A 24,850-nucleotide genomic window follows, 5' to 3' on the forward strand; every position below is an offset into this window, starting at 1 on the left:
ACCATCAAATTTTGACAAAACTGAATGAAACACGCCCAATCCACCATTTAGTATATAAATATATAAAAATCTTTTTGATATTTTTTATTTTATGTTTTATAGCATGTAGATAATAAATGTGTGATTGAAGCAAATGTTGAAGATGTTTTGAAAGGAACCATGACGAGGAAGTAAGAATTTTTGCTCACAAGTTGTTTTTATCTGTTTTGTGTAATTTGATCAAAACTAATAGCGTTGGTGATGATGAAATGAGTTATATATAATGCTTATATTGATCATGAAACTATTTTTGTTGTTGGATGATAATGTGATGAATGTCATAAATAAAAGTTTCATTTCAGTGTGAAAGTCTCAGTGTTCACGTCAATGGATGATTTGAATGGTGCATACACCGATAACACACTAATCATATATTTTTAATGATTATAAATTATTGTGGAAGGAAATTGTAATTAGCATAAGATTGTTGTTCAATATTTAAGCTTTTAATAATATGGCTAGTATTATAAAACTGTTTCAAGATTATGGTATCTGTTAACTAAACTTTACTTTTATTTTGGTCTCGATTGGATCATAACACATGATGCATGGTGAATGGTAACATGACCAACATCACAGTTGGCATGTAACATGACAGTAACCTTTAATAATCTAAAGCCAACTTTATTGTTGTAAAAGATTCATGATTTCAACATTCTTAAACCCAACAAATGAAATATTTTTAAATTATATAAAAATTAAGTTATAATTAAAATTGATAATAAATAAGTAAATTTTAATACTTATATTTTATATTTGTAATGAATAATTTAAATTATAATAAAAAATAAATATTAATTTATATTTATATTTATATAGAAAGGAGATTTCTATTATTTTGGTGTATACAATTTTTTTTAATTTTATTTTATTTTAAATATTTCAATATTTTTTATTTTTTAAGTATTTACTAAATAATTAATTATTTTTATAATTAATTGATTTTTTTAATATTATTATACTGTCATTTTGTAAAATATCGTTATCAATTTTAAATTTTAAAATGTAGAGTAGTTTATTCAACGTGGACAAAATATTTTATTAAAAGTGGAAAAATTTATGTGAAACAATTTTTTTTTTCATATCTTCGTATTTTTTAAAAATTATAATTTTTATCTCTTCTCTTCTTATCATTTAATTTAGTTGTTATCCATTCTTATCATTTAGATTTTTATTTATTCTTTATAAAAAAATATGAATATAATAATAATAAAAATAAAAAATGTGAATAAACAACTCTTTGACGTCTGATTTTAAATTTTTTTAATTTATACACAAATTAAGATAAATAAAAGAGAGTTTTTCAATCATTAACTCAAATTCCCACTAGTTATTAATAATTTATTTTAAGATTAACAACTTAAATTTACAAATAAATATAAAATATAATAAATTAAGTGGACAAATAAGAAAATATTTAAAATAAATTATCATTGCTTAAGGACCAATTTTTAGTCTTTACATATTTAGTTATTAAATTGATTTCTATATTATATGATTAATGAATTAGTTTCTATATAATTGATTGTTAATATTAATTTTTATATAATGAGAATTAAATTTGTTTGTGAATTAGAATTTAGATTAGTTTTACTACCAAAATTTTAAATACTTACTATTATTATATTTTAAATTAATCTTTAATTAAATTAATGACTAATTTTATTATTTTAAAAATTAATAATTTAATTTTCAAGATCAAAATTTCTAGTGCACCATAATACTAATTATTATTAACACAATCTTAAAATTTTCATATTAGAAAAACTAAAAGATAACTTTACACTTTCAAAACCCATCTTCATAATGTCAAATTCATGTATTCCTTATAATCTTAAAAAAAAATAAAAATCCTTACTTCATTAGTGTTTTGGCCAATAATAATGTTTGGTAAAAATACTTTCTTACGAAACTCTTTAAAAACATGTTTAGAACAACCAACTAAATTTTTTCTTGATTGATGCTATATATCTGTAGTATCAGAATAGAGAAAATGAAGAACTCTATAACAAATATAGTTGAAAATATTGTATTGTACTATGCACTTCTCCATACACTTTTTTGCCTTGAGATATTTTTTTTGCACATAACTAGGTACTTCAAGCACTATAAGTTGAAAACAATGTCTTTTTGCTCAATATAGTGTTATCAACTAAATTAATCGCAACAACTTAGATTTTGGTTAGTTTAAGTATCCAACTCGAGTAATAATTTTAAGTTGACACAAATGATATATATTTAAACATTTATTTATGTTTAATGTTTAATTGAATAACACTTTCTACTTATTTAAATTATCAAATTCGGATCTATTTTTTTTTCTATGGTTATTGAAAAAACTATGGTTATTAAATTTAATATTTGTACTTTAATTAAACTTATATATTATATGTAAAATTTAATTATTATATATATATTTATATATAATATTTAATTATTATATATATGTGTGTGAATATATAATTTTTTAATGTAATTATTAATGTAATTTTTTTATTCATTTTTAGTTCCTCTACTGTTGCAATAATATAGCGGTCTTGATATAACATTTAACAACAAGACATTGTGATACCGTGACACATGTTAACATCACTTTGATGTCATAATAATAAAGACTAAAATGAAAGAAAAAATTTAAAAATTAAGAGAGACCATTTTGAAAATAAAATTAAAGAATAAAAAAATATAAATCATATGGATAAAAACTTAATTAAACGTAATATGAATCTATCTTTTAAATACACCAAGTCTAATTTTATAAATGAGAGCAAAATTAACTTCATGAATCAAATAAAAAAATACACCTCCTCAATTATAGTAATTTTTCTCAAATACATTATTGTTAAGAATTTTTAAATTTATATGTTATTATTTTTTAATTATTATTTCTTTTAATTGTATACACTTTTTTTCTTATATAAAAGCTGTTCTTTTATTAAAAAAATTTATTCTCCTTAGTAAACTTAAAAAAACTTCCCATTTATAATAAAAAATGTAAAAAATGAAAAAAAAGAAAAAATCTCACTTTATTACAACTTAATTTTAATGTAATAATATATTTAACTATCTTTATAAAAACACACACATATATAAATATAAAATACATGATAAAAAAATAAAAAAACATAATTAATATAGACGAGATTAGTAAAACACGATTTAGTTGGTTTTTGTTTTAAATTTTAGATTTACCTTAATATAAAAATAGTAAAAAAAGGAAAAAGCAGTGAACAGTGGTATAGATGGTAAATTAGAAGAAATGGAATGGTTAATTTTGGAAGGAGAAGAAACCCATAAACATAGTTTTCAAATCATTTTCATCATCTTCCACCACCTCCTCCTTCTCCGTCAATTCAAGTCCCCACTCCTCCCCTTCACCCTCTTTCTCTCTCCTACCGCAAGCTCTTCCCTCAATTCCACTCCTCCGCCAAATCCACCATCACACTCTCACTATTAAATCACACATTCGCTTTATTTACACTGCATTTTCATTCATTTGCATTTCGCAGCTTCTCGGCGCCGTTACTGCTCTCCATGCGGTGCTGAATCCGGGAACGGTTGTTCCAGATCTGAACGCGGCCGCGAAAGATCCGAACGCTGCGCGATGGAGGAAGCGCTTGAGCTCGCACGCGCCAAGGACGCCAAGGAGAGGATGGCCGGCGTGGAGCGCCTCCACGAGGTTCTCGAAGCTTCTAGGAGGAGCCTCAGTTCCGCCGAAGTCGCCTCGCTCGTCGAATGCTGCCTGGATCTCTTGAAGGACAGCAGCTTCAAGGTGTCGCAGGGCGCGCTTCAGGCGCTCGACTCCGCTGCCGTTCGCGCTGGCGACCACTTCAAGCTCCACTTCAATGCGCTCGTTCCCGCCGTCGTCGAACGGTTAGGCGACGCCAAACAGCCTGTCCGCGACGCCGCCAGACGCCTATTGCTCACTCTCATGGAGGTAAATACCTTCTATTCCTGGAATTGTTATTTATGTATGTGTATCTGTTAGTGATTCGTGATTGCGAAACCTTGGAAGGAAGAGATTTAGGTAACTGAGGTTTTTGCAAAGTAGAGAATCTCCGAATCTGTTATATGGAAAGTGAAAAGTGAGTGCTATGAGTGAGTAGAGATGAGTGTGAATAATAATTAATCAATAAAGTTGGTTGTCGGTTGAAAAAGTGAGATCGGGGAATAAGACTTTGAGTGTACGCAGAGGAAGCTCGTGGTATTTAAATCTTATCAATTGTGCATGAACGTTTCACTCTTCTTCATTTCTGGCAAAAGAAATGAAATGGGGATCATTGATTGCTTGGATTTGAGGTTAGTACTAGTTTATTGACTCTTACTTGACTTCCTATTTTTAAATATATCACTAGACTTTGATCAGAATTTTGCGCTTAACTGGAGGATCTCTCAAGTTTTTGTTGCGGTCATAGCGTTTTGTTTTAGTGTCATTGGAGTCCAATGCCACAGTGTCATAGCTTCCTTATGTTATCCTAGTAGGTTGTTCGATGAATGAAAGATCCTGAACATGAGATTTATAACATAGGTTATGTTGTGGTGCTAACAGTTACATGTGAGTGAATTTCAATTATATGATAGTAGCCATTGTCAGTAAACATTGATATAGGCCATGCTTGAGTAGACAGGCTGTAAGTTTATTCAATTATCACATGAGAGTTTATATCATAATTTTGAGTCCTCTAAAGCTTATCTATATAAACTAGAAAGAGTTTATTTTGATAAGATTAAAATAGCGTGTTGAAATGAGCTTAAAATGAATCAGCTTAAAATGAGCTTAAAATGTTTATAAACATTGAAATTCGTTGGGCACAATATTAATTTAACACTCAACAATATTAAATGCTATAGACAAACCTACTTTTTAAAATAACCTATGAATTAGGACAGGTCTATAATAATTAACAAGTTAAGCTGGAAGCTATTAGAGTAGATGATTGCTATGCATTGAACATAGTGCTCGGCTCATTGCAAAATGTCAGTGTTGCAATTTCGTTATTGTGATATATTGCCAAACAAGTGGAGTCTTGCATGGCTAATCCATGTAAATTTCATGTTGGAATCTATTTATCTGTGTGCCCTTATTGTGCCTTGAGTGTTTGTTTTGGAAATTGAAATACAATTCTGTGTTTACCCTAGGAGAAAAAGCTTCAGTGCATTTACAATGATTCGATGTGAATTTTTGGTATTTATTTATTTCCATCCAAATGTGAAGAAATTTTACTGTTCCCATGGGCTGATTTTGTTGCAGATTTAAATTCTGTGTTTGGTTAAATTTCCTTTTATTTTGAGATTTTTTTTTATTATTATTTTCAGGTTTCATCTCCCACAATAATTGTTGAAAGAGCAGGGTCCTTTGCTTGGACGTGCAAAAGCTGGAGAATCCGAGAGGAATTTGCGCGAACTGTCACTTCTGCTATTGGTCTATTTTCAGCGACTGAGCTTCCTCTTCAACGTGCTATTCTTCCTCCTGTATGTTCATTGAATTTCACTAACAAAACAGTATATGTCCTTTAGTCATTCGATATTTCTTGAATGTGATACTAACTCCTTTTCAAAACTGACCAATGTCAGATTCTTCAGTTGCTTAATGATCTGAATGCTGCTGTCAGGGAAGCTGCTATTTTGTGCATTGAGGTAAATATGTCTTGTTGTCATTTTATATTGCTTACATGTTATATATTAGTGTCGGCTCTCAGTGTGCTACTACAACAGGGACTTGGATATTATTGAGTGTCTAGGTCCTACAAGTAATATTGAATGTTTGGTGGAGTGCTTAAGTGGCCTGATTCTTCATCATGATAACTAGCTTTTTAGGAAGGGGGGTTTTCCAAGTGCTTGGATGCCTTTCATACTTTTCAACTCCTGCATCTTGCCAACTTGACATGGCTCTAAATTTAAGAATAGATGCAACCTTGTTCTTCAAGAGTTTGGAGTTCTGTTTTATTCCAATTATGTATAACTGGATTAGTTTTTTCTAATGTTTAATTGAATACTTGATTGATATTGATGTCATTATAAATTAGGCAAAGGCTGCTTGAATAATAATATAGTATACTTAAGCATAGTGGTTAGGGCTTTAAAGTTTAAGAAGAATCTCAGTACATTCCTTTAATATTCTCTCTCTCTTTTCTTACAGGAGATGTATGCACAAGCTGGGTCCCAATTTCGTGATGAACTTCAGCGTCACAATCTTCCTTCATCTCTGGTAACATTAAGTTGCATTATTTAATATGTTGCACTCATGAATATCTGTTTTACATCTATAATTTTGATATTGAAGGACCTTTTTTTTAACATTTTCATATCAATTGGCATGAGATTTTAATTTTCTTCTTCCTTGGACTTACAATGATATCAGGTGAAAGCTATTAATGCTAGACTAGAGGGAATTCAACCAAAAGTTCAATCTTCAGATGGTATTTCTAGTGGTTATACTGCTGGGGAAATTAAGCCGGTGGGTGTTAATCCCAAAAAAAGTAGTCCAAAGGCTAAAAGTTCATCAAGGGAGAGCTCTCTTTTTGGAGGTTAGCATATTATAATTTTTAGATTGCAAAATCTTTCTTTTCTAATTTAAAATCAATGTATATTTTGTAGTATGGCTCATACCTTATCTATGAATTTTTCTTCTCTCCTGCATAATTGCTTTGTTATAGCCTATATGCCTTATAATTTGCTCTTCAATTGTTCTTTATTTCCCGTTTGTTATGATCAGCTTAGTACTTGATCATATGTTTAAACTTTGTCGTTTGAGATCAAGAAAGACTAACAGATTTATGTTTTGCATACGAAATTTGATATACTTTGTGATATTTTCAAACAGAACATTTCTATCATGCTGGAATTGCTAAAGTTTCAAATTTTGATTATAAAGATGCTATTCGAATCAACAATTTGTGGTGATTATGGTCCAAATTTAGGATATTTTAGGTTGCATGTTTTTGGGGTATTTCACAAGTTTAGCCTGCATGCTCAATGGGATTCCACCTTAGATTACATGGTGATTCTCGGATCTGACTGCTTTTGATAATCAAAGGGCTTTTATTTTTCAACTTCTTCAATGGAAGATTTACATGATATTGAAATGCAAATGAAAAGTTCTTTGAGTTTGGTAGTGGAAATAAAATTGATCCAGGAAAATTGATTTATATGATTCAAAGAGATAAGCAACATACGAATTCATTTGTTTGAATGTTGAAATTTTTTCAACAATATATATTGTTATTGTTCTGTGTCTAATCAGTCAAGTATGCTATCTACACGTACAATTTTCTTATTAGTCATATATTTTATATTTTTCTGTACTTTATTAAATGTGTGGAAATTATAGTTATTGAGAGAGGAAACAGGGAAACAACTTTGAAAAATACTCTTGAACACGATCGGAGCATAAAGTACTAACCCTCACACTAATACTAGATTACAGTACTAGCTAAATTAGTTAAATAGGAAAACATATCATAAGATATTGAGGAACTATTAAAACTAATCCTAAGAGATAGTCTAATATACTCTAAATTATTCTTATAATCAACATACTATTGGATATTTTTCATATATTCTAACATAATGCTCACTTTTTTTGTATTAAATATTAAATATGACAGGAGAAGGTGATGTTACAGAGAAAGTCATAGACCCGATCAAGGTGTATTCAGAGAAGGAGTTACTAAGAGAAATTGATAAGATTGCAGCTACCCTTGTACCAGAAAAGGACTGGTCAATTCGTATTGCTGCCATGCAAAGAATTGAAGGTCTTGTTTTGGGAGGTTGGTGTATTCCAGTTTTTTTTCAGGAGTAAACAATATATATATATATATATATATATATATATGTCACACACACACTTAATTTTATATACTCAATCTAATCTTAAAACCTTTTTGCTATTTTTGTTTCAAAGGGAAATCACATTTGTTGTAGGTATATCTTTACCATGATGTCATTGTGAAGGGTGTTTATGGTGATCTTTCGGGAATTGGTCATAGATTTTACTTGTAGCGGTGGATTCAATGAGTTTGTGATAAACTGAACTATTGCATCAAATAATGGAAATTAAAGTGTTGATCGGAAAAATTTAGTGAAACACTTGTAGTGTGCAGCCGTTGGGACATTGACTCTCAGCTAATTTAGATCCCACAATGGATACTATTATTACGTAAATAAAGTTTATGAAGCTTTGGACATCCTCACTTTCCGAATGAGTTTTATGGTGCTAAGCTAGACTCTACATGCCAATTCTAATTTAAATATGGACGGAAAGTTGTGGTTTGGGGACATAAAGTATAGCTCTATGAATGGGAGCCATAAAGTATAGAATTATGAATGGCTTAGAGGTGTAAATTTTTGAGATTATATTTATTTACACAAAGAAAGGGGGGCTTAAACGGTTGTTGCACTTTAAATTAGTAAGAGTTTAGAGTTGGCATTGTTAAATTTTAATTATTTATTTGAAGTCTCTGCTTTGCTTTATTGTTTAAAATGTTTTTTTACTATTACCTAGGCCGTTGTTGTATTGTAATTTTCACTGAGATGTTAAAATGCAATGCAACTTATTTTGTTTGTCTGTGGCACGTGTGATCATATCTCTTGAATATTTTGCATACCAGGTGCTACTGATTATCCATGTTTCTTTGGACTCCTGAAGCAGCTTGTTGGGCCTTTAAGCACACAATTGTCAGATCGAAGGTCTAGCATTGTGAAGCAGGTTCACTGACATTTTCATTGGTTATTGTTATCCATCTTTCTTAAAGTGAAATGCAGTTTTTATTTTCAGGAAGGATGTTAAGATTTCATATCTGCTGGTACATATTCAAAGACCCCTTAGGATGTTCAAAAGAACTAAATTGAACTAAAGAAAATTTAATTGAATTGAACTAAACTATAAAAAAACGGGTCTATGTTTATTATAAACTAAACTGAACTTTTTCAGTTCAATTTCTAGAAACTTAATTGCTAAAATAAACTGCTAAAAGAATAGTTCAGTGCGCTACTTAAATTACCACGAAAGGTGAAAAAATATTCATGTAATCATTCACTACCTTTTCTTGAAGTAATAAATTGTTTGTTAATAGTTGTTTCAACATTAAGAATGCATTCCAATAGATTAATAACTACATTGCACTGTCAGGAAAAAATGGCAGTATCTTCTATGCTCATATGGTGAAAACTTTACCTTTCAGTAATGATTTGTTTCCTTCCATATATTTATATACATCATTAGTAAATTAATTCATGTATGGATTTGACTCGTAGGAAATGGAGTGATAAATTCTGTCTTCTCTTGTGTGTAATATAAGTGCAATTCAGATGATTAAATTACTTCAATTTCTTAAGAAAAAAAAATAGTTCAGTTAAAAAAATGTAGAATGTAGTTAAGCTAGCCAAAAAACAGTTTAGTTTGTTTGAATTATTTTTTAGTTCAGTTTTTATAAAATTTAATTCTATTAAAGTCATTTGAACACTCCTATCCCTTATGATGCTTGAGCTACCCTACTCTGAGTTGGGCATAATATGTTTTTAGTTTGCATATGGTGTCAGATCTTTTGTGGGCAAGGTGTCAAAAAATTTGATTCTTGTACTGATAAAAAAATTTAAGTTACGGACAAGGTAGTTGGGATTCTGCATTGTCCACACTTAACCCAGAATATTGGCTTGAAAGTTCTTAGTTTTCCACTCCTTATGTTTGAATGGGTAGTGTAGTTTAGATAAAAATGCTTTGTTGGAAGTAAGCATGATTATTGATGCTCAATCTCTTTTATAATTTTATTACTAACACATGGATACCTTCTGTTTGCTATTTACTTTGTTCTAGGTTTGCCATCTATTATGCTTTTTGTCAAAGGACCTCTTGGGTGATTTTGAAGCATGTGCTGAACTATTCATACCAGTAAGTTCAATATTATGTCTATGATGATCATGTTTTACATATTTCTAAAATCTTAATACTTTATCTGATAACAGGTCCTTTTGAAGCTAGTTGTGATTACTGTGCTTGTAATTGCAGAATCTGCAGATAACTGCATAAAAACGGTAATTTGGTATGCTCATTAATTTTCTGCACATATGACTTTGTGTATGCTGTTGTGACTTTTATCCTCTACTTTCCAGATGTTGCGCAACTGCAAAGTTGCTCGTGTGCTTCCTCGGATATCTGATTGTGCAAAAAATGATCGCAATGCTGTACTTCGTGCAAGGTATGGATTATCTACTATCTGGGATAGATGTGTGAACATTTTGGTTTTTAATTAATATCATTTGTATTGTAGGTGTTGTGATTATGCTCTTTTGATTCTAGAACATTGGCCTGATGCAGCAGAAATACAACGATCGGCTGATTTATATGAGGATATGATAAGGTGTTGTGTTTCAGATGCAATGAGTGAGGTAACCCCATAATTCTAGGGTTTTTTTGATGTTTTTGATCAATATTAACTGTACATATTTCTACTTGGACTAGCTTTTCACTGGTGCTCTTTTTTCCTTGGCTATTAAGAATTTGTTGGTTGGCTTTGCCCTATAAAAATTCTGAAACTTTGCACAATAAAACATATGGAGAAGAAAACCTATTATGATTTGCTGTTAATTGTTGCAATGCAAGTTCTTTATATTTTGTTTCTTGCAAATGTAATGTTAAATAATCAATTGACCAACATATCTGTACAAAGATGTATTCTCAAGAGGGATTGAGTTGAATTGATACACCATCTTCAGTTGTCTTGTTTCTTATGGACTTGGAATCAGTGACTTGGACCTGGTTTGCCTATATCTATTTATTTATCATTTTCTATGCAAATTCTAATAATTTTAACTTTGGAAGGAAAGGTGTCCAAAATGACATGATTACTACATTACACTGTTGTCAGCACATTTGTTGACTTAACATATTTCATTTTGGTGCCAAGTTGTGTGTGCATAAAAATAATTACAGTATTAAACTTGACAGGTGCGGTCAACTGCAAGGATGTGTTACAGAATGTTTGCAAAGACTTGGCCAGAACGTTCCCGCCGCCTGTTTTCATCCTTTGACCCTGCTATTCAAAGGGTATATGTTTATTCAAAGGTGTTATCTGTCCTTTATTTTGTTGATAAATTTTTGTTTTATTAAAGTGGACATAACTTGCAGTTAATAAATGAAGAAGATGGAGGAATGCATAGGAGACATGCATCACCTTCTGTTCGTGATAGAGGTGCATTGGTATCAATGGCTAGTCAAGCTTCAGCTCCCTCTAGTCTAACTGGTTATGGAACTTCTGCTATTGTTGCAATGGATAGAAGTTCAAGTTTATCATCAGGGACTTCTATTGCCTCTGGCGTTCTTTCACAAGCCAAGTCACTTGGTAAAGGTACTGAACGCAGTTTGGAAAGTGTGCTGCATGCAAGCAAACAGAAGGTCACTGCTATTGAAAGCATGCTTAGGGGTTTGGATTTGTCTGATAAGCATGGTTCATCTGTTCTCCGGTCTTCGAGTTTGGATCTAGGTACGAAATAAGTTTACTTGTTTAATAAATACACTTCATTTGTATGGAGTTGCCATTCAACAATTGATGATAGTTAGTGGTATGGTATAGTATGGTATGGTTTTTAAACTTTGTGAGCAGCTAAATTTATCTCTTATTGCCCCTAGTGCAGGAGTTGACCCTCCCTCATCTCGTGATCCACCATTCCCCGCTGCTGTCTCGGCATCTAATCATCTGACTAACTCTTTAATGACGGAGTCAACTGCTTCTGGTGCCAATAAAGGTAGCAACCGCAATGGTGGTTTGGGTTTGTCTGACATAATTACCCAAATTCAAGCTTCCAAAGACTCTGGCAGGTTATCATATAGTACTAATGTTGGTATTGAGCCTTTATCAGCATATTCATCATACTCAAGTAAAAGAGCTTCTGATAAATTACAAGAAAGAAGTTCTGTTGATGAAAATAGTGACATCAGGGACACTAGACGATATATGAACCCCAACGTAGATAGGCAGTATATGGATACCCATTACAGGGATGCCAACTTTAGGGACTCACAGAATAGTTATGTGCCTAATTTCCAGAGGCCACTATTGAGAAAGAATGTAGCTGGACGTGTCTCTGCTGGCAGCAGGAGGAGTTTGGATGATAGCCAATTATCTCTTGGAGAGATGTCAATTTATGCAGATGGACCAGCATCTCTTCATGAAGCTCTGAGTGAAGGGCTTAGTTCAGGTTCTGACTGGTCTGCTAGGGTTGCTGCCTTTAATTATCTTCACTCCTTGTTGCAGCAAGGTCAAAAGGGAATTCAAGAGGTAGTCCAGAATTTTGAGAAGGTAATGAAGTTGTTTTTTCAGCACTTGGATGATCCCCATCATAAAGTTGCACAGGCTGCTCTCTCCACACTTGCAGATATTATTCTGGCATGTCGAAAGCCCTTCGAGGGCTACATGGAACGGATGTTACCCCATGTGTTTTCTCGGTTAATTGACCCCAAAGAGCTAGTTAGGCAAGCCTGCTCAATGAATTTGGAAGTTGTTAGCAAAACATACAGCATAGACTCTCTCTTGCCTGCATTGCTACGTGCACTAGATGAGCAAAGGTCTCCAAAGGCAAAATTGGCTGTTATTGAGTTTGCAGTAAGTTCCTTTAACAAGCATTCAATGAATCCAGAAGGTGCTGCAAATACTGGCATTCTAAAATTATGGCTTTCCAAGTTAGTTCCGTTGGTTCACGATAAAAATACAAAACTTAAAGAAGCAGCTATTACATGCATTATATCGGTGTACTCTCACTTTGATTCATCCGCAGTTTTGAATTTTATTCTTAGTTTGTCAGTTGACGAACAAAATTCTTTGAGACGAGCCCTTAAACAGCGCACCCCTCGGATTGAAGTAGACTTAATGAATTATCTGCAGAACAAGAAAGAGCGACGTTCCAAGTCTTCCTATGATTCATCTGATGTAGTGGGAGCATCCTCTGAAGAGGGATATACTGGTTTGTCTAGGAAAGCTCATTACATTGGAAGGTATTCAGCTGGTTCACTGGATAGTGATGGTGGCAGGAAGTGGAGTTCCCAAGATTCCTCTCTGATTAAAGCCAATCTTGGCCATGCAGCTTCTGATGAATCTGAGGAACATACTGATTCTAATAGTGGTATTATTGGTTTAAAAACTAAAGATCTTGCTTATACAGTCAATTCAATGAGTCAAAACTTTGGCTTTCAAACTAGCCAAGTTGGACATGTAGACAGTAGCATGAATTTTGAAGGTCTATCATCTGATCTGGATATTAATGGTCTGATGTCATCAGAATATTTAAATATTGCTGAAGACTTTGGACTTGACAAAGAATATCCCTCTGAATTGAACCATAATCATCAGTCAGTTGAAGGTGTGAAAGTAAACTACATGACTGACACTGGACCCAGTATTCCTCAGATTCTTCATATGGTGAGTTATGCAACTTGTAAATGGATTGGTACTGAAATTGTTTTTCGAAAAAAGTAATTCATTAGAATGAAAAGCGTAGTTAATTATGGGGGAGGATAAATTATGATCTAAGAGCTGCGAGATACATCAGAAAAATATATAAAGCAAAACTTTATCAGCCTAAAAGTCAACAAAATCTCTTGCAAAACAGAAAAAGATGCAAACCCTAAAATCTGGCCACCACTGAGTTAATGATATCACACTCCAGGTAAGTGTGCACAGTACCATATATTTTGAGAAAACAATCTCTTTGGTAATGGGTTAAAAGCTGTCTAAGGTGGTGGAGCAAATCCAAAACTAACAGATAACAGGCAAGAGCTCGTGTCAAGCTGTCAAGCTATGTCATGGTGTAAGAACAAGTGGTGGCCAGTGTATTTAGCACCCGTTTAAAATTTTCTGGTTCAGCTAGCCTATTTTAATGTTATAATAATCATTCTTTAAATTTATTAAGAGAGTTATATCTTAGTATTTGCACCCTTGTTTAAATTTTTCTGGTTCAGTCAGCCTATTTAGAGAGACATCACTATTTGGTTAATGTTATAATAATCATTCTTTAAATTTATTAAGGTGTTATATCTTAGATTTCTCTTCACTAAAATATAGTATTGATTTTGTGTAGATATGCAGTGAGGGTGATGGAAGCCCTATTTTGAGCAAGCAGACTGCACTTCAACAGCTAGTTGAAGTGTCTATAGCTAATGATCATTCCGTTTGGACTCTGGTACTTTTAATTCGAGGAGTATCTGTCTCCTTCCTATCCCTAAATTATATGATTGTCAATTGTACTTGATTTGAAAGATTTAATTGTTGAACTTCATAAAAAAATTAATATTGTTTCTTACAGTTTTCATACCATTTTATTTATTTGGTGACAAATATTAGTATTCTACAATGCTATTTTTCTATATATTCTAAAATATTATGTGACATTTTTCTCTGAAAAAAATCAGTTGTATAATAGTGAGTTCTTCTGATTCTTTAATTGCTATTGGCTATTAGATCAATAGTTAGAGAAGTTGTGATTATGAAAAAAGGAAATCACTAATTTATTGAACATTACTGAGAGTCTGTATATTTATATAGTTAAATGGTGTAATTGCAGTACTTCAATCAGATTTTGACAGTTGTGCTTGAAGTGCTGGATGATTCAGATTCCTCAATCAGAGAGATTGCTCTGTCTCTGATAGTTGAAATGCTTAAAAACCAGGTTCTTACTCCATTGTGTGCCATCTTTTGTTGGATTATGCCCTCACTTATATATATATATACATATATACATATATCTCTGTGTGTGTGTATACGAGTACTTGCAACTGCATGTATGTCTCTTCATATTCTTTTCATTGGATAATAAGAGATTGTTTTATTGCTGTGTATACCGTTTCCAGAAAGATGCCATGGAGACTTCTGTTGAGCTGGTTGTTGAAAAACTGCTTAATGTTGCAAAGGATATTGTTCCCAAGGTAGGCAACTTTGTCCTTTTTGTGTTTTTATATAATTCCTTTCTTTTCAATCTCTGCAATTTCATCCCTTCTTCAGGTCTCAAACAAAGCAGAGCAATGCCTCACCAGTGTTTTATCTCAGAATGATCCGTTTAGATGTTTAAGTGTATGTATTGATTTTTCTACTCTTTGTTCATCCTTACTGCTTGTAAAATGTTTAGTTGGAGGAGGGATCAAGGATTTGTTATTAACATAAAAGTTAAAGCTGATGTGACAATTGAAAATGTTTCAGGTTATTGTTCCTCTACTGGTTACTGAGGATGAGAAAACTCTTGTCACTAGCATAAATTGCTTAACGAAGGTATTGTCTTGAAGAATCAATTTTCAGTTTTGCTTGAAGTGATGGTTTTTTTTTTTTGGAAAACCTCATTTTTAATGAACTCTACTTTCTAATATACACATTTTTTAGAAAGCCTTGTTCTGTTCTGGTAGTGTTCTGTGACGCAACGGTTCTTCAGAAGAGGGAAATAATCCCCTTTGTGCTCATCCAATATCATTATGCTATTGCTTTTAAAGCCATATCCTGGAAGTATCCTACTTGTTTGATTACTTTAAATTATGTATATAGCTTAGGTACCTCTTGTTTACTCCAGCAAACAAGTCATTTCTTTTAATTATGAACTTAAATTGACATTGTCCCGAATACACAATACCCCAATTCTTTCCTTGATGAATGGCAGTTGTGATGTCATACTTTATATTGACTATATCCTAGTCTGTCATTTTCATTCTCAGGAAAAGCATAATATGATATTAGTTAGTGATGGTAGAAAATGAATATATCATATCACCAGCACATATTGAATTTAATTTTGTATCATTTTGTAGGTGTACTACTTACGAAGTTTCCATTTTTGTGCAAGAATTAAATTTTTTTCATGAACATAATCATACTTAACTTCATATTATGCCTTTTTCAGCTTGTGGGGCGTCTTTCTCAAGAGGAACTGATGGCCCAGTTACCCTCTTTTCTGCCTGCTTTGTTTGAAGCTTTTGGAAACCAGAGTGCTGATGTTCGCAAGGTGCTTAAGATATTCTGTTTGCATCATGAATTAATGGTCCTTCTTTTCAATATATTTAATGAATATTTGGTGTTGAAAAAATTACTAGTATATAAATAACTGATGATTTACTCCCAGTTCCAATCCGCTAACCAATTTCAAAATTGAGTGAATATAGAATGTATCTATATAGGTGATCAAAAGCCATAGAATAGAAGAATTAGAGTGGAAGCAATCACATGAATTGAAAGAAAAGAACTGGAATCAAGATGCAAAAGAATCCAAATTACAAGAAATATAGATTCAGAGTCATCAGCCCCTGACCTTTAGAACTAATTACACATGAAGAAAGAGGTGAAATTGAGAGGAGATGGTGAAATGAACTTCATTAGAGATTGAGAATCAAGACTTGATTTCTCAAGTTTCAATTCTCTAAACCCTATCTTCACAGGAGTAAAAATTTATTGTTTTGATTGAATCTAGCTATTTATAATTTTTAAATATTTGTTGCCATGGCCATGCTTATATCTGGCTTGGCAATATGCAAGCTTAAACACCTTAATATTGATTACTTATCACTTTGTGTGGCCATGCTAAGTTTTGGTGTGCTCATCACACTAAACACAATCATCTTCCCTATTATACTTGAGCGTGGCCAGTGGTGGAGCTTAACCAAGTATATTGTGGTAACAAAAATAGTTAAATTATGTACCCAATTATCTTGGGTATGCATATTTGTTAGCACTAAAAGGTGTTATTAATATATCCTTGGCTTGAACTAATAAAGGTTCTCCTATTTTGTTATTGTAATCTATTTGCCCACATTCAAGTGGCAGAATGCCGTAATCCATTTTACTTCTCATGCATTGACACTCAAATCGGCTGTGCCCCTTACCTAATCCAAAATCCAAATATCCCTGCAATGGTGGATAAATGAAGAGTGTGAATAACCTATTACTAGGAGAGAATAATCACAAAATTACAGAAAGGCTACCTATAGCAAACATAAAAACATTCTAGAATAATGAATTAAGAGATGAATCAAGCTTGAGATGTCTTCTCACCTGATCTATTAAATATAAAAAACCATCCAAGTCTGAAATACAAAAGGTTGATAAGAAAACCTACACCCTTGGACCCTATATGATAGATAAGCTGTAGCAAAAACAAACAGCTTTACAGAGTATTGTAGAAGAAAATAACTAACTTCTTCTAACTCTACTCCTTGAGTTGGAGCATATAGATTGTATTCAGTAAGTTTGGAACATATGAACTCAATTTGTGGTCCCCTAAAATACTTTGCCGAAAATCTACAACTTCATCACTGGAGCTGATAAATTCACTAATTTCTTTCGGCAATAATTTCTCTCAAACAAAATGGCAGTCAATTTCTCTATGTTTGATTTTTTCTTGGGACACAAAATTAGAGATAACGTGATGTGCTATTTGATTATCACTAAACAACTTCATTTGATGAATCTCACAAAATTTCAATTCTTGGAGAACTTGTTTGATCAACACAAGTTTGTATGTGAGTGAAGGCATTGCCTTATACTGAGCTTCAAGCCTAAATTGAGCAACCACATTTTTGTTTCTTGCTCTTTTAGCAAATATTTTTTTGCCTTCTATAGATACAAATACCCAATAGTGGAAACTCTTATCTATAGAGGACCCTGCCCAATCAACATCATGTTACTTGGAAATTTGGGTATTTCCTATATTTTCATACAACAATCCTTGTCTTGGAGCCTTCTCAAGTACTTGAGAATATGAATTACAATATTCTAGTGATCTACATGAGGGGCTTGCATAAATTGACAAACAACCCCAACAAAAAAAATATGCCAGGTCTAGTAATCATGGGTAAATGAGCTTCTCAACAAGTCTTCTATGTATCTATGGATCTAAAAGTAACTTCTTATGTTGTCATTAACTTTTGATTAGGGTCCACAGGGCTATTAATTGACCTACACTCAATTAGTCATGTATCGTTCAAGATATCTAGACGATACCTTCCTTTGATCAAGCTACTTTAGTACCCAAAAATTATTTTAGCCATATGAGGTCTTCAGTTTGAAAATAGCTGCATAAATGTCTTTCCAGCTGGGAGATTTTGGCACTATCATTTCTTGTAATAACTATGTCATTAACATACATGATGAAGCAAACACATACACATTTACTAGGGGAAATGTGACAAGAAATTGAATGATTTGCCTCACTACACTTTATTCTGAGAATTTTCACAATGTGACTAAATTTCCTAAACCAAGTTTGTTGGATTGTTTGATCCCATAGAGAAATTGGTGCACTTTACAAACTAACTCCCTCCCTTGACTAACAAAGCCAAAAGGTTGCTCCATATAGATTTCCTTTAAGTCACCATGGAGATAAACATTTTTTATATTTGATTGATGGGAGGCCTATGGTAAATGGTTGGCATAGCTAGGAAGAGTAAAAAAATAGTATTCTTGACCAAAGAGAAAAAGGTATTACCATAATGAAGTTCGTATTTTTGAGTATACTCCTTTCCTAGCTGTTTAGACCTAAGACGATCTATTTGACCATTGGGCCCTACTTTGACGGTCTAGACCTGTCGAATTGCCTTTTTGGGTGGAAGAGGAACTAACTCTCACATGCCACTATTTACAAGAGCTTGCATTTCAATAATCATGGTTTGTCGCCGTTTAGGATGAACAAGTGTTTCATTTGTTTCTTGGATTGTGAACAAAAGATAGAGAAAAGATACATATCAAGGGGACAATTGATGATGGCTCAAAAAATTGTAAATATAATGAGGATTTCATGTAGATCAAGTAATTTTTCGAAAAACAATCCAGTGGAAATCTTCATTACTTGGAGCTATGGTTTGGGTAGGTGATGGAGAAGGGCACGAGGTAGAATCACCGTGTACACTGATCAACTCCTTGTATTTGCCATTGGTAAGTAATGAGAGGTGGTGAAGGTGGTAAAGGGTGTGGAGTTGGTAGGAGGAGAATGGCTAAAACCTGCTTTTAGGTTGGGAATTTTAGGAGAGGAAATCAATGAATCAACGAAGGGAACATGTAAGACTAGATGTTCTTTGTAACAAAACAATGACTAGGGAGAGACAACAACTTCAGAGGATGATGGTGGACGGCGGACCGCAGTGGACAACCACAAAATTGGCAGAGGGGATTGAACCACTTTGATGTCAACTTAAGATTGAAAATATGATAAAAAGAGCTTAAGAGATTGGTTATCTTTTGGTTGATCTTTGTTATTTATAAAAGAAAATTACATTAGGAATACCAAGCGGTACAAGGAAAAATTATATCTAGGTAATTAATGCTAATAAGCAAAACAGCCTTTTAGGGCAGACTTCTTAACCTATGTAAACAAGTTATATAACCAAGATAAATTATTCTAACAGTAATACTGTACAAAAGAGGTGATTAACATGGTTTTAATAACTCTTCTCCCTTGAAGGGATGTACTTTAGACGATAAAGTGCAGTTATATTATATTCCATTGATTCGAAAATCAACAGTTGAGTATGTGATAAAATATATGCAAATGTATGAAGTTTTTAAAATCAACAATTGAGCATGTGATTAATTATTAAGTTTTTAAAATCGCAGCAACTATTTTCTAATCTATGGCTATACATGTATTTTATTCTCCAAAGTACACTTCTACCTGAGAGGAACAAATTAGATTAATATGACTTTGTCTGCAAGATAAGTTTGTTTGAATTGGAGGATTACTAGAAGTTGTCCGAATGCTTTTGCTCTCTTGTTTCTCCATTTTCATACTGGTCTCTTTCATTATTCTCATTTAATGTTAATGGTGGATGGTACAGACCGTTGTTTTCTGTCTAGTGGATATTTATATCATGCTTGGGAAAGCATTTTTGCCATATTTGGAAGGGCTTAATAGCACACAGTTGAAGTTGGTCACCATTTATGCAAATCGAATCTCACAGGCAAGGACAGGAAAAACAATTGATACAACTCAAGTCTAGCGGTTCATTCAGATGAAAATTCGTTGGTTTTGAGTGCCTTTCTATTCATTGCTGTGTATTTTGTATATTGCGTGCATTAAATTTTTTCGGTGGGTTTTCATTGTGTTTCTTTCCCCGCCTTTGTCCTATATTTTTTGTCTTCTTTTTCCCCTGCCAATGAATCTTAGTTTTGGTGAGTGCTGGTGGTGGAATACAGTGCGATTGTAATTTACATTATTTGATTATATTAAATGGTTTTCCAGAAGGACTCATTGTCTTTGGTTCATTTGCATAAGTTTTATATTTTATGCGATTTTTTTGGTACGCAGCTTTTTGAGATTTTTGTCACTTTAATTAAAGTTTTTATTTTTTTTTATTTTTTTTATTTTTATCTTAATAAAAATGATGCAGTGCATTACTTTACAAAATCTAGTACCATCAAACATGTCGTTGAAAGCTGCACTTCTGCAATTTAAGAACTATTTTTGAGTTGCACGTTATCTAAAAAATATCTTGAGGGTGTAAGGGTCTTGCTAAGGTTATGGATTCTATTCTGTTGTACTAAGGAAAAGAGAAAGGCCTATACCCATTTTGAGCTTCATGGTTCACTCAAATTTTGGAGGAGTGGATATCTAAACTGATGAAGTAAATACATCAATCGAACCATGGATTTCCGAAATGAATTCACTAAGTCCAATATTATGACCAATCTATACACCTATTGAAATCTGACGGGTTTCTGCCTTCGGCTTTTAAGGTTTCAGCTTAAATGTAAATGTATTTGTAATTCGAACTTCTGTACTTCTTGAAATTTGCTCAAATATTTCAAGTTCAATCTTGAAAGTTAATTTTGTTTTATAAGCTTGCAGGTTCAATCAATGTTCATTTATAAACATTGCAATTTGATTGCTTAAGCAGTTCAGATTCCATGTCATAAATTCTTTAGGGTCTTGTGAGCATTTATGTATTGTGACAATAGGACTTTCTTTTTGCTTTTTTACGTGTGTCTGCATTTAATTAAAACGTACTGTGATTTTCAAAGTATTAAGGAAACAAAGTTTAAGTTTAACTAAGCTTTTATTTCTAATTAATTATCTACAATAAATTGGTCTTATTTTTAGTGATGTGTTATCTTCAACGAACCTTCTCACATAGTCTGAAAATCAAGAGAAACTCGATATCTCAGGTGACATAATGTACCTAAATCTTGATGAAGATAGACATTTAATGACTCTAACATTATATTTAGTGAAATTTAAGTCTAGTTCACTAACTATTTAGTGAAATTTAAGTCTAATTGACTAACTCTATGAAACAGGCTCATTTGACTTCATTCATATACTATAATTTTACCTAGTTTCTTTTTGCTTTTTTTTTTCCTTCTGTAAACATTTAATAAACATGCTGTAATTTTCAAAAGGAAACGGTGTTAAAGTTTAATATTATATATAATTCAAATTATATTAATGGAAATCATGTTATAAAACCATATAAGAATGAATATAGATATCCCTTTTTAATACATGCCACCCTGTAGCGTGATATATTAATTTAGTTGATAAATGTATTCAAATTTTGGAAGCCAGATTCGCAGGTTTGTTACTAGATCCGATCTAAATTCCTTTCTAAACGAGTCTAGTAATGCAGCGATTCATCGAATTTCTAATGCCCACTGCACCATGCCAACTTAAAAATCATGAATAAAACTCAGAGACAACCAAGGTGCACTGGAATAATGAAACTGTTTTCATCTTAATTGATATTAAATAACTAAAACACAAAAGGAACGAAAAGACACATTCGAAGTGTTGAACTGTGGACCAAAACAAAAAATGTTGTACACTCTTTTTCCAGAAAAGAAGACAAAAATATGCTGGACCTATGTAATCCAATATTTGTGCCTTTAGTAGTTGGTACCCCTATTACGTAGTGTTGCTCTTCGTAATCTTCCCTCAAATTGCATGTTTGTCCAAAGTGTGAAAATGTTTGTCATCCACATTCACTACAAGTCCACGAGTCCATGTTTAAGTATGTTGGTAGAGTCGTGGACAAGTCTCCCCTGAGATTAATAACGATGGCTGTCTTCCAAAGTTTTCACAACAAGCTGCAATTCTTGTAGAATATCATTATATCAAACCGTGACATGGGTAGCATTTCACAGGGTTTGAAGCAATATATGATTTAGATGATAATTTTTTTTTAAACAACTATGCATTACATCTTACACAAAATTTAACTATCATTGGCATGTGTACATAGACAAAAAATATATATTAGAAAAAACTACACATTAACCATATAAAACTATTGTTATCTTGAAACTCTTACCAATAATGTGGCTACCCGTGATAAAGGTAAGAATGACAAATAGTTCGGACATACATCTCATAATTAAACTCACATTGTCATCAATGATAATATGAATAAAATGACGTATTCGATGAACTTTTTACTGATAAGCGACTATTTATAAAGCAATAAATGATCATTAATGGTTAATCTTGATGCTGTCACAGAAAAGATTTATAAGTAATATCTATCTATGAAGTACAATATATCATATTCTATACTCTTAGGTCTCATACTATTATGCACTTATCACCCTCTTTGAGGGCTGCTTAAGCATCATAGAGTCTTTTTCAGGTGGACTTCCCTCTCTTACTGAAAACCAATTGAAAGCATATTTACTGATGAGTAGATTTTCCAAGGAAAAAGAGCCCCTGACCAATTACAAAACAAAAATAGATAGAAACAAAGTTCCAATAAAAGGAACTCACGGACCATATTCTTCTCCAATATTACAAAAGTGGACTTTAAGCCTAACTCAACCCCATAAAACCAGCTCATAGGGTTGAGGTTTGCACCCACTTATATACAATGAAAGGCTCTAATCTCTAGTCGATGTGGGATCTCCAACACTGACCATTAAATTTTATTTAATATATTAAAAAAATGTAAGTTAATAGAGCATTGTATTTAAAAGTGATATATTTTAGTTTTTTTTATCTTATAATAGAAAAGAGTTACATTTTATCTATGCACATGACAAAAATGCTATAATAGAGTTATCAAATCATTCATCTGAATTTCCTTAAATGAGTTGGAGATATTGTACTCAAATAATCCATTAAATTATTTTATAGAGATTAATCATTGGACATTACTTTAAACCATAGGTTATTAAAAAAAAATTCAGCAAAGACATATGATATGTATCATGCATTGGGCTCTATTACTTTTAAATTTCAAAATCCATATCAAAATTCAGAGTCCTGTAGTCACTATGCATACAATGTTAAAATATTAGCATTAGTTAAGTTTTTGTTTTTTTTTTCACATGTGATTATTTGATCCTCAGCCCAAGTTTTATTCAATTTGATGAGCTGTGAACAATTATACAGGTTTTCAACCATATGAAAGAACATGAAAGGGACAAGATCTTGAAATACTATTTGCAGGATCATACCTTAGTACAATTTTTTGAAATAAACTATTCAACCTAAAAGTAAAATGTTATTTATAAAAATGAAGTTGTTGTATCTTGTATGGACTATAGCTTAGCATAAACTTTCATTTTTTTTATAAAGTTTGAAATTACAAGAAAGCATGAAAGACATATAAAGGCAAAAAACAGTCTAAGGGAAAGTACTATGTAAGATAATAAGGATGATAGCATAATTTCAAATTTGTTCTCAAAATGTTTTGAGGAGAAAACTCTTCCAAAAGCATGCCCTTAGAAGTAGGAAGCAATAAATGAAAGGATTGGGTAGCTTAGGTGAGAGTATTAAAGAAAGGAGAAGTTGGGTGGTATGAGAATGGAAGAAGATAGAATGGAATCTGATATGACTTTATCAGCATGGAACTTAAGCCCTTATTGTCCCTCTACTCCCAACATTGCACGCTCTTACTTTTTCCACCTTCTCACTCCTTAACATCACCTACTTCTTATAATATGCACATTTATGTACTGCAACATTTTGTGCATTGGATAATAATTACATTCAACTTCCACTATTTAAATTGGACTAAAATGTTTTCTCTTCTTCTATGATCTTCAATTCATAATTTTGATTCTCCCACATATTTCAACTTTTTTTTCTTGGACATGTTATTATTATTTCATTGAATTTACTTTACTCTAATGGGATTTATTAGTGATGTTTGATGATAAGAATGAATACAAGTTTTATTATATCTCATTGTTTTAAAAAGTAAACATTCATACTAATCTTTTTATTTAATATTTAATGAAAATGAATTTTGTATCTAGTTATTGATGGGTAGGTAATGATACGTATTTTCTTTCCATTTATATTTGTACATATCCAACTACTTATTAGGTATCATGAATTTAATGCTAAGAGAAGATATTTTTTTTAAATCAAATAACAATGAATAATTTATATTCACAATATTTTTGTATATGTAAGATAGAATATCAAATAAATTAAGTGCGTTTTAATAATTTAAAATAGAGATATAGAATGAGAAAATATATACATATTTATATTTGTCCTCATACCTAATTTAAATTAGGTATTAGTAGTATACTTATATCATTACAATAAAATTGGTATTTAGGATTCACCAAAATTGATAATAATAAATAAAAGTTTACAATAATTAATTAATAGATTATTTTGCAGAAACAACTTACTCTAAAGTTTTGTATGCTAACTCATTAACATCACCTTTTAAAGGTAGACTTTAAGTAGTATTGGTTAAACTAATGTGATTTCATTACGAATTATTAAATTAATGTCTAAAACATTTGATACGTTAGTGCATGATCTCATGTTGTGGTAAGTGTTTCAGTTATACTTTAAATATTTTTATACTTCTCTTGTTTAATATAGTGTAATTATGATAGCAAAC

At 31.9% G+C, this 24,850-nt stretch overlaps 1 protein-coding gene across 2 annotated transcripts; it reads left to right on the plus strand.

Moving 5' to 3' along the window:
• The first annotated feature begins 3,338 nt into the window (after window positions 1-3,338).
• On the plus strand, window positions 3,339-20,240 carry LOC137828984 (CLIP-associated protein). 2 transcript variants are annotated; one of them, XM_068635773.2, is made up of 21 exons: window positions 3,339-3,976; window positions 5,356-5,511; window positions 5,614-5,676; window positions 6,179-6,247; window positions 6,401-6,566; window positions 7,647-7,808; window positions 8,649-8,746; window positions 9,854-9,928; window positions 10,003-10,071; window positions 10,150-10,235; window positions 10,308-10,425; window positions 10,985-11,083; window positions 11,165-11,519; window positions 11,671-13,451; window positions 14,110-14,211; window positions 14,593-14,697; window positions 14,879-14,953; window positions 15,030-15,098; window positions 15,225-15,293; window positions 15,913-16,014; window positions 19,835-20,240. In XM_068635773.2, exons 1-21 carry the CDS (start codon window positions 3,644-3,646, stop codon window positions 19,994-19,996), a joined length of 4,314 nt encoding a protein of 1,437 aa, XP_068491874.2. In that variant the 5' UTR covers window positions 3,339-3,643; the 3' UTR covers window positions 19,997-20,240. The 2 variants fall into 2 exon arrangements, with proteins under 2 accessions (XP_068491874.2, XP_068491876.2); XM_068635775.2 differs by lacking the exon at window positions 3,339-3,976 and adding an exon at window positions 4,211-4,338.
• Window positions 20,241-24,850: the final 4,610 nt, after the last annotated feature.

This window comes from Phaseolus vulgaris, chromosome 7 (assembly GCF_051622355.1).
Source record: "Phaseolus vulgaris cultivar YP4 chromosome 7, ASM5162235v1, whole genome shotgun sequence".
Classification (NCBI taxonomy): domain Eukaryota; kingdom Viridiplantae; phylum Streptophyta; class Magnoliopsida; order Fabales; family Fabaceae; genus Phaseolus; species Phaseolus vulgaris.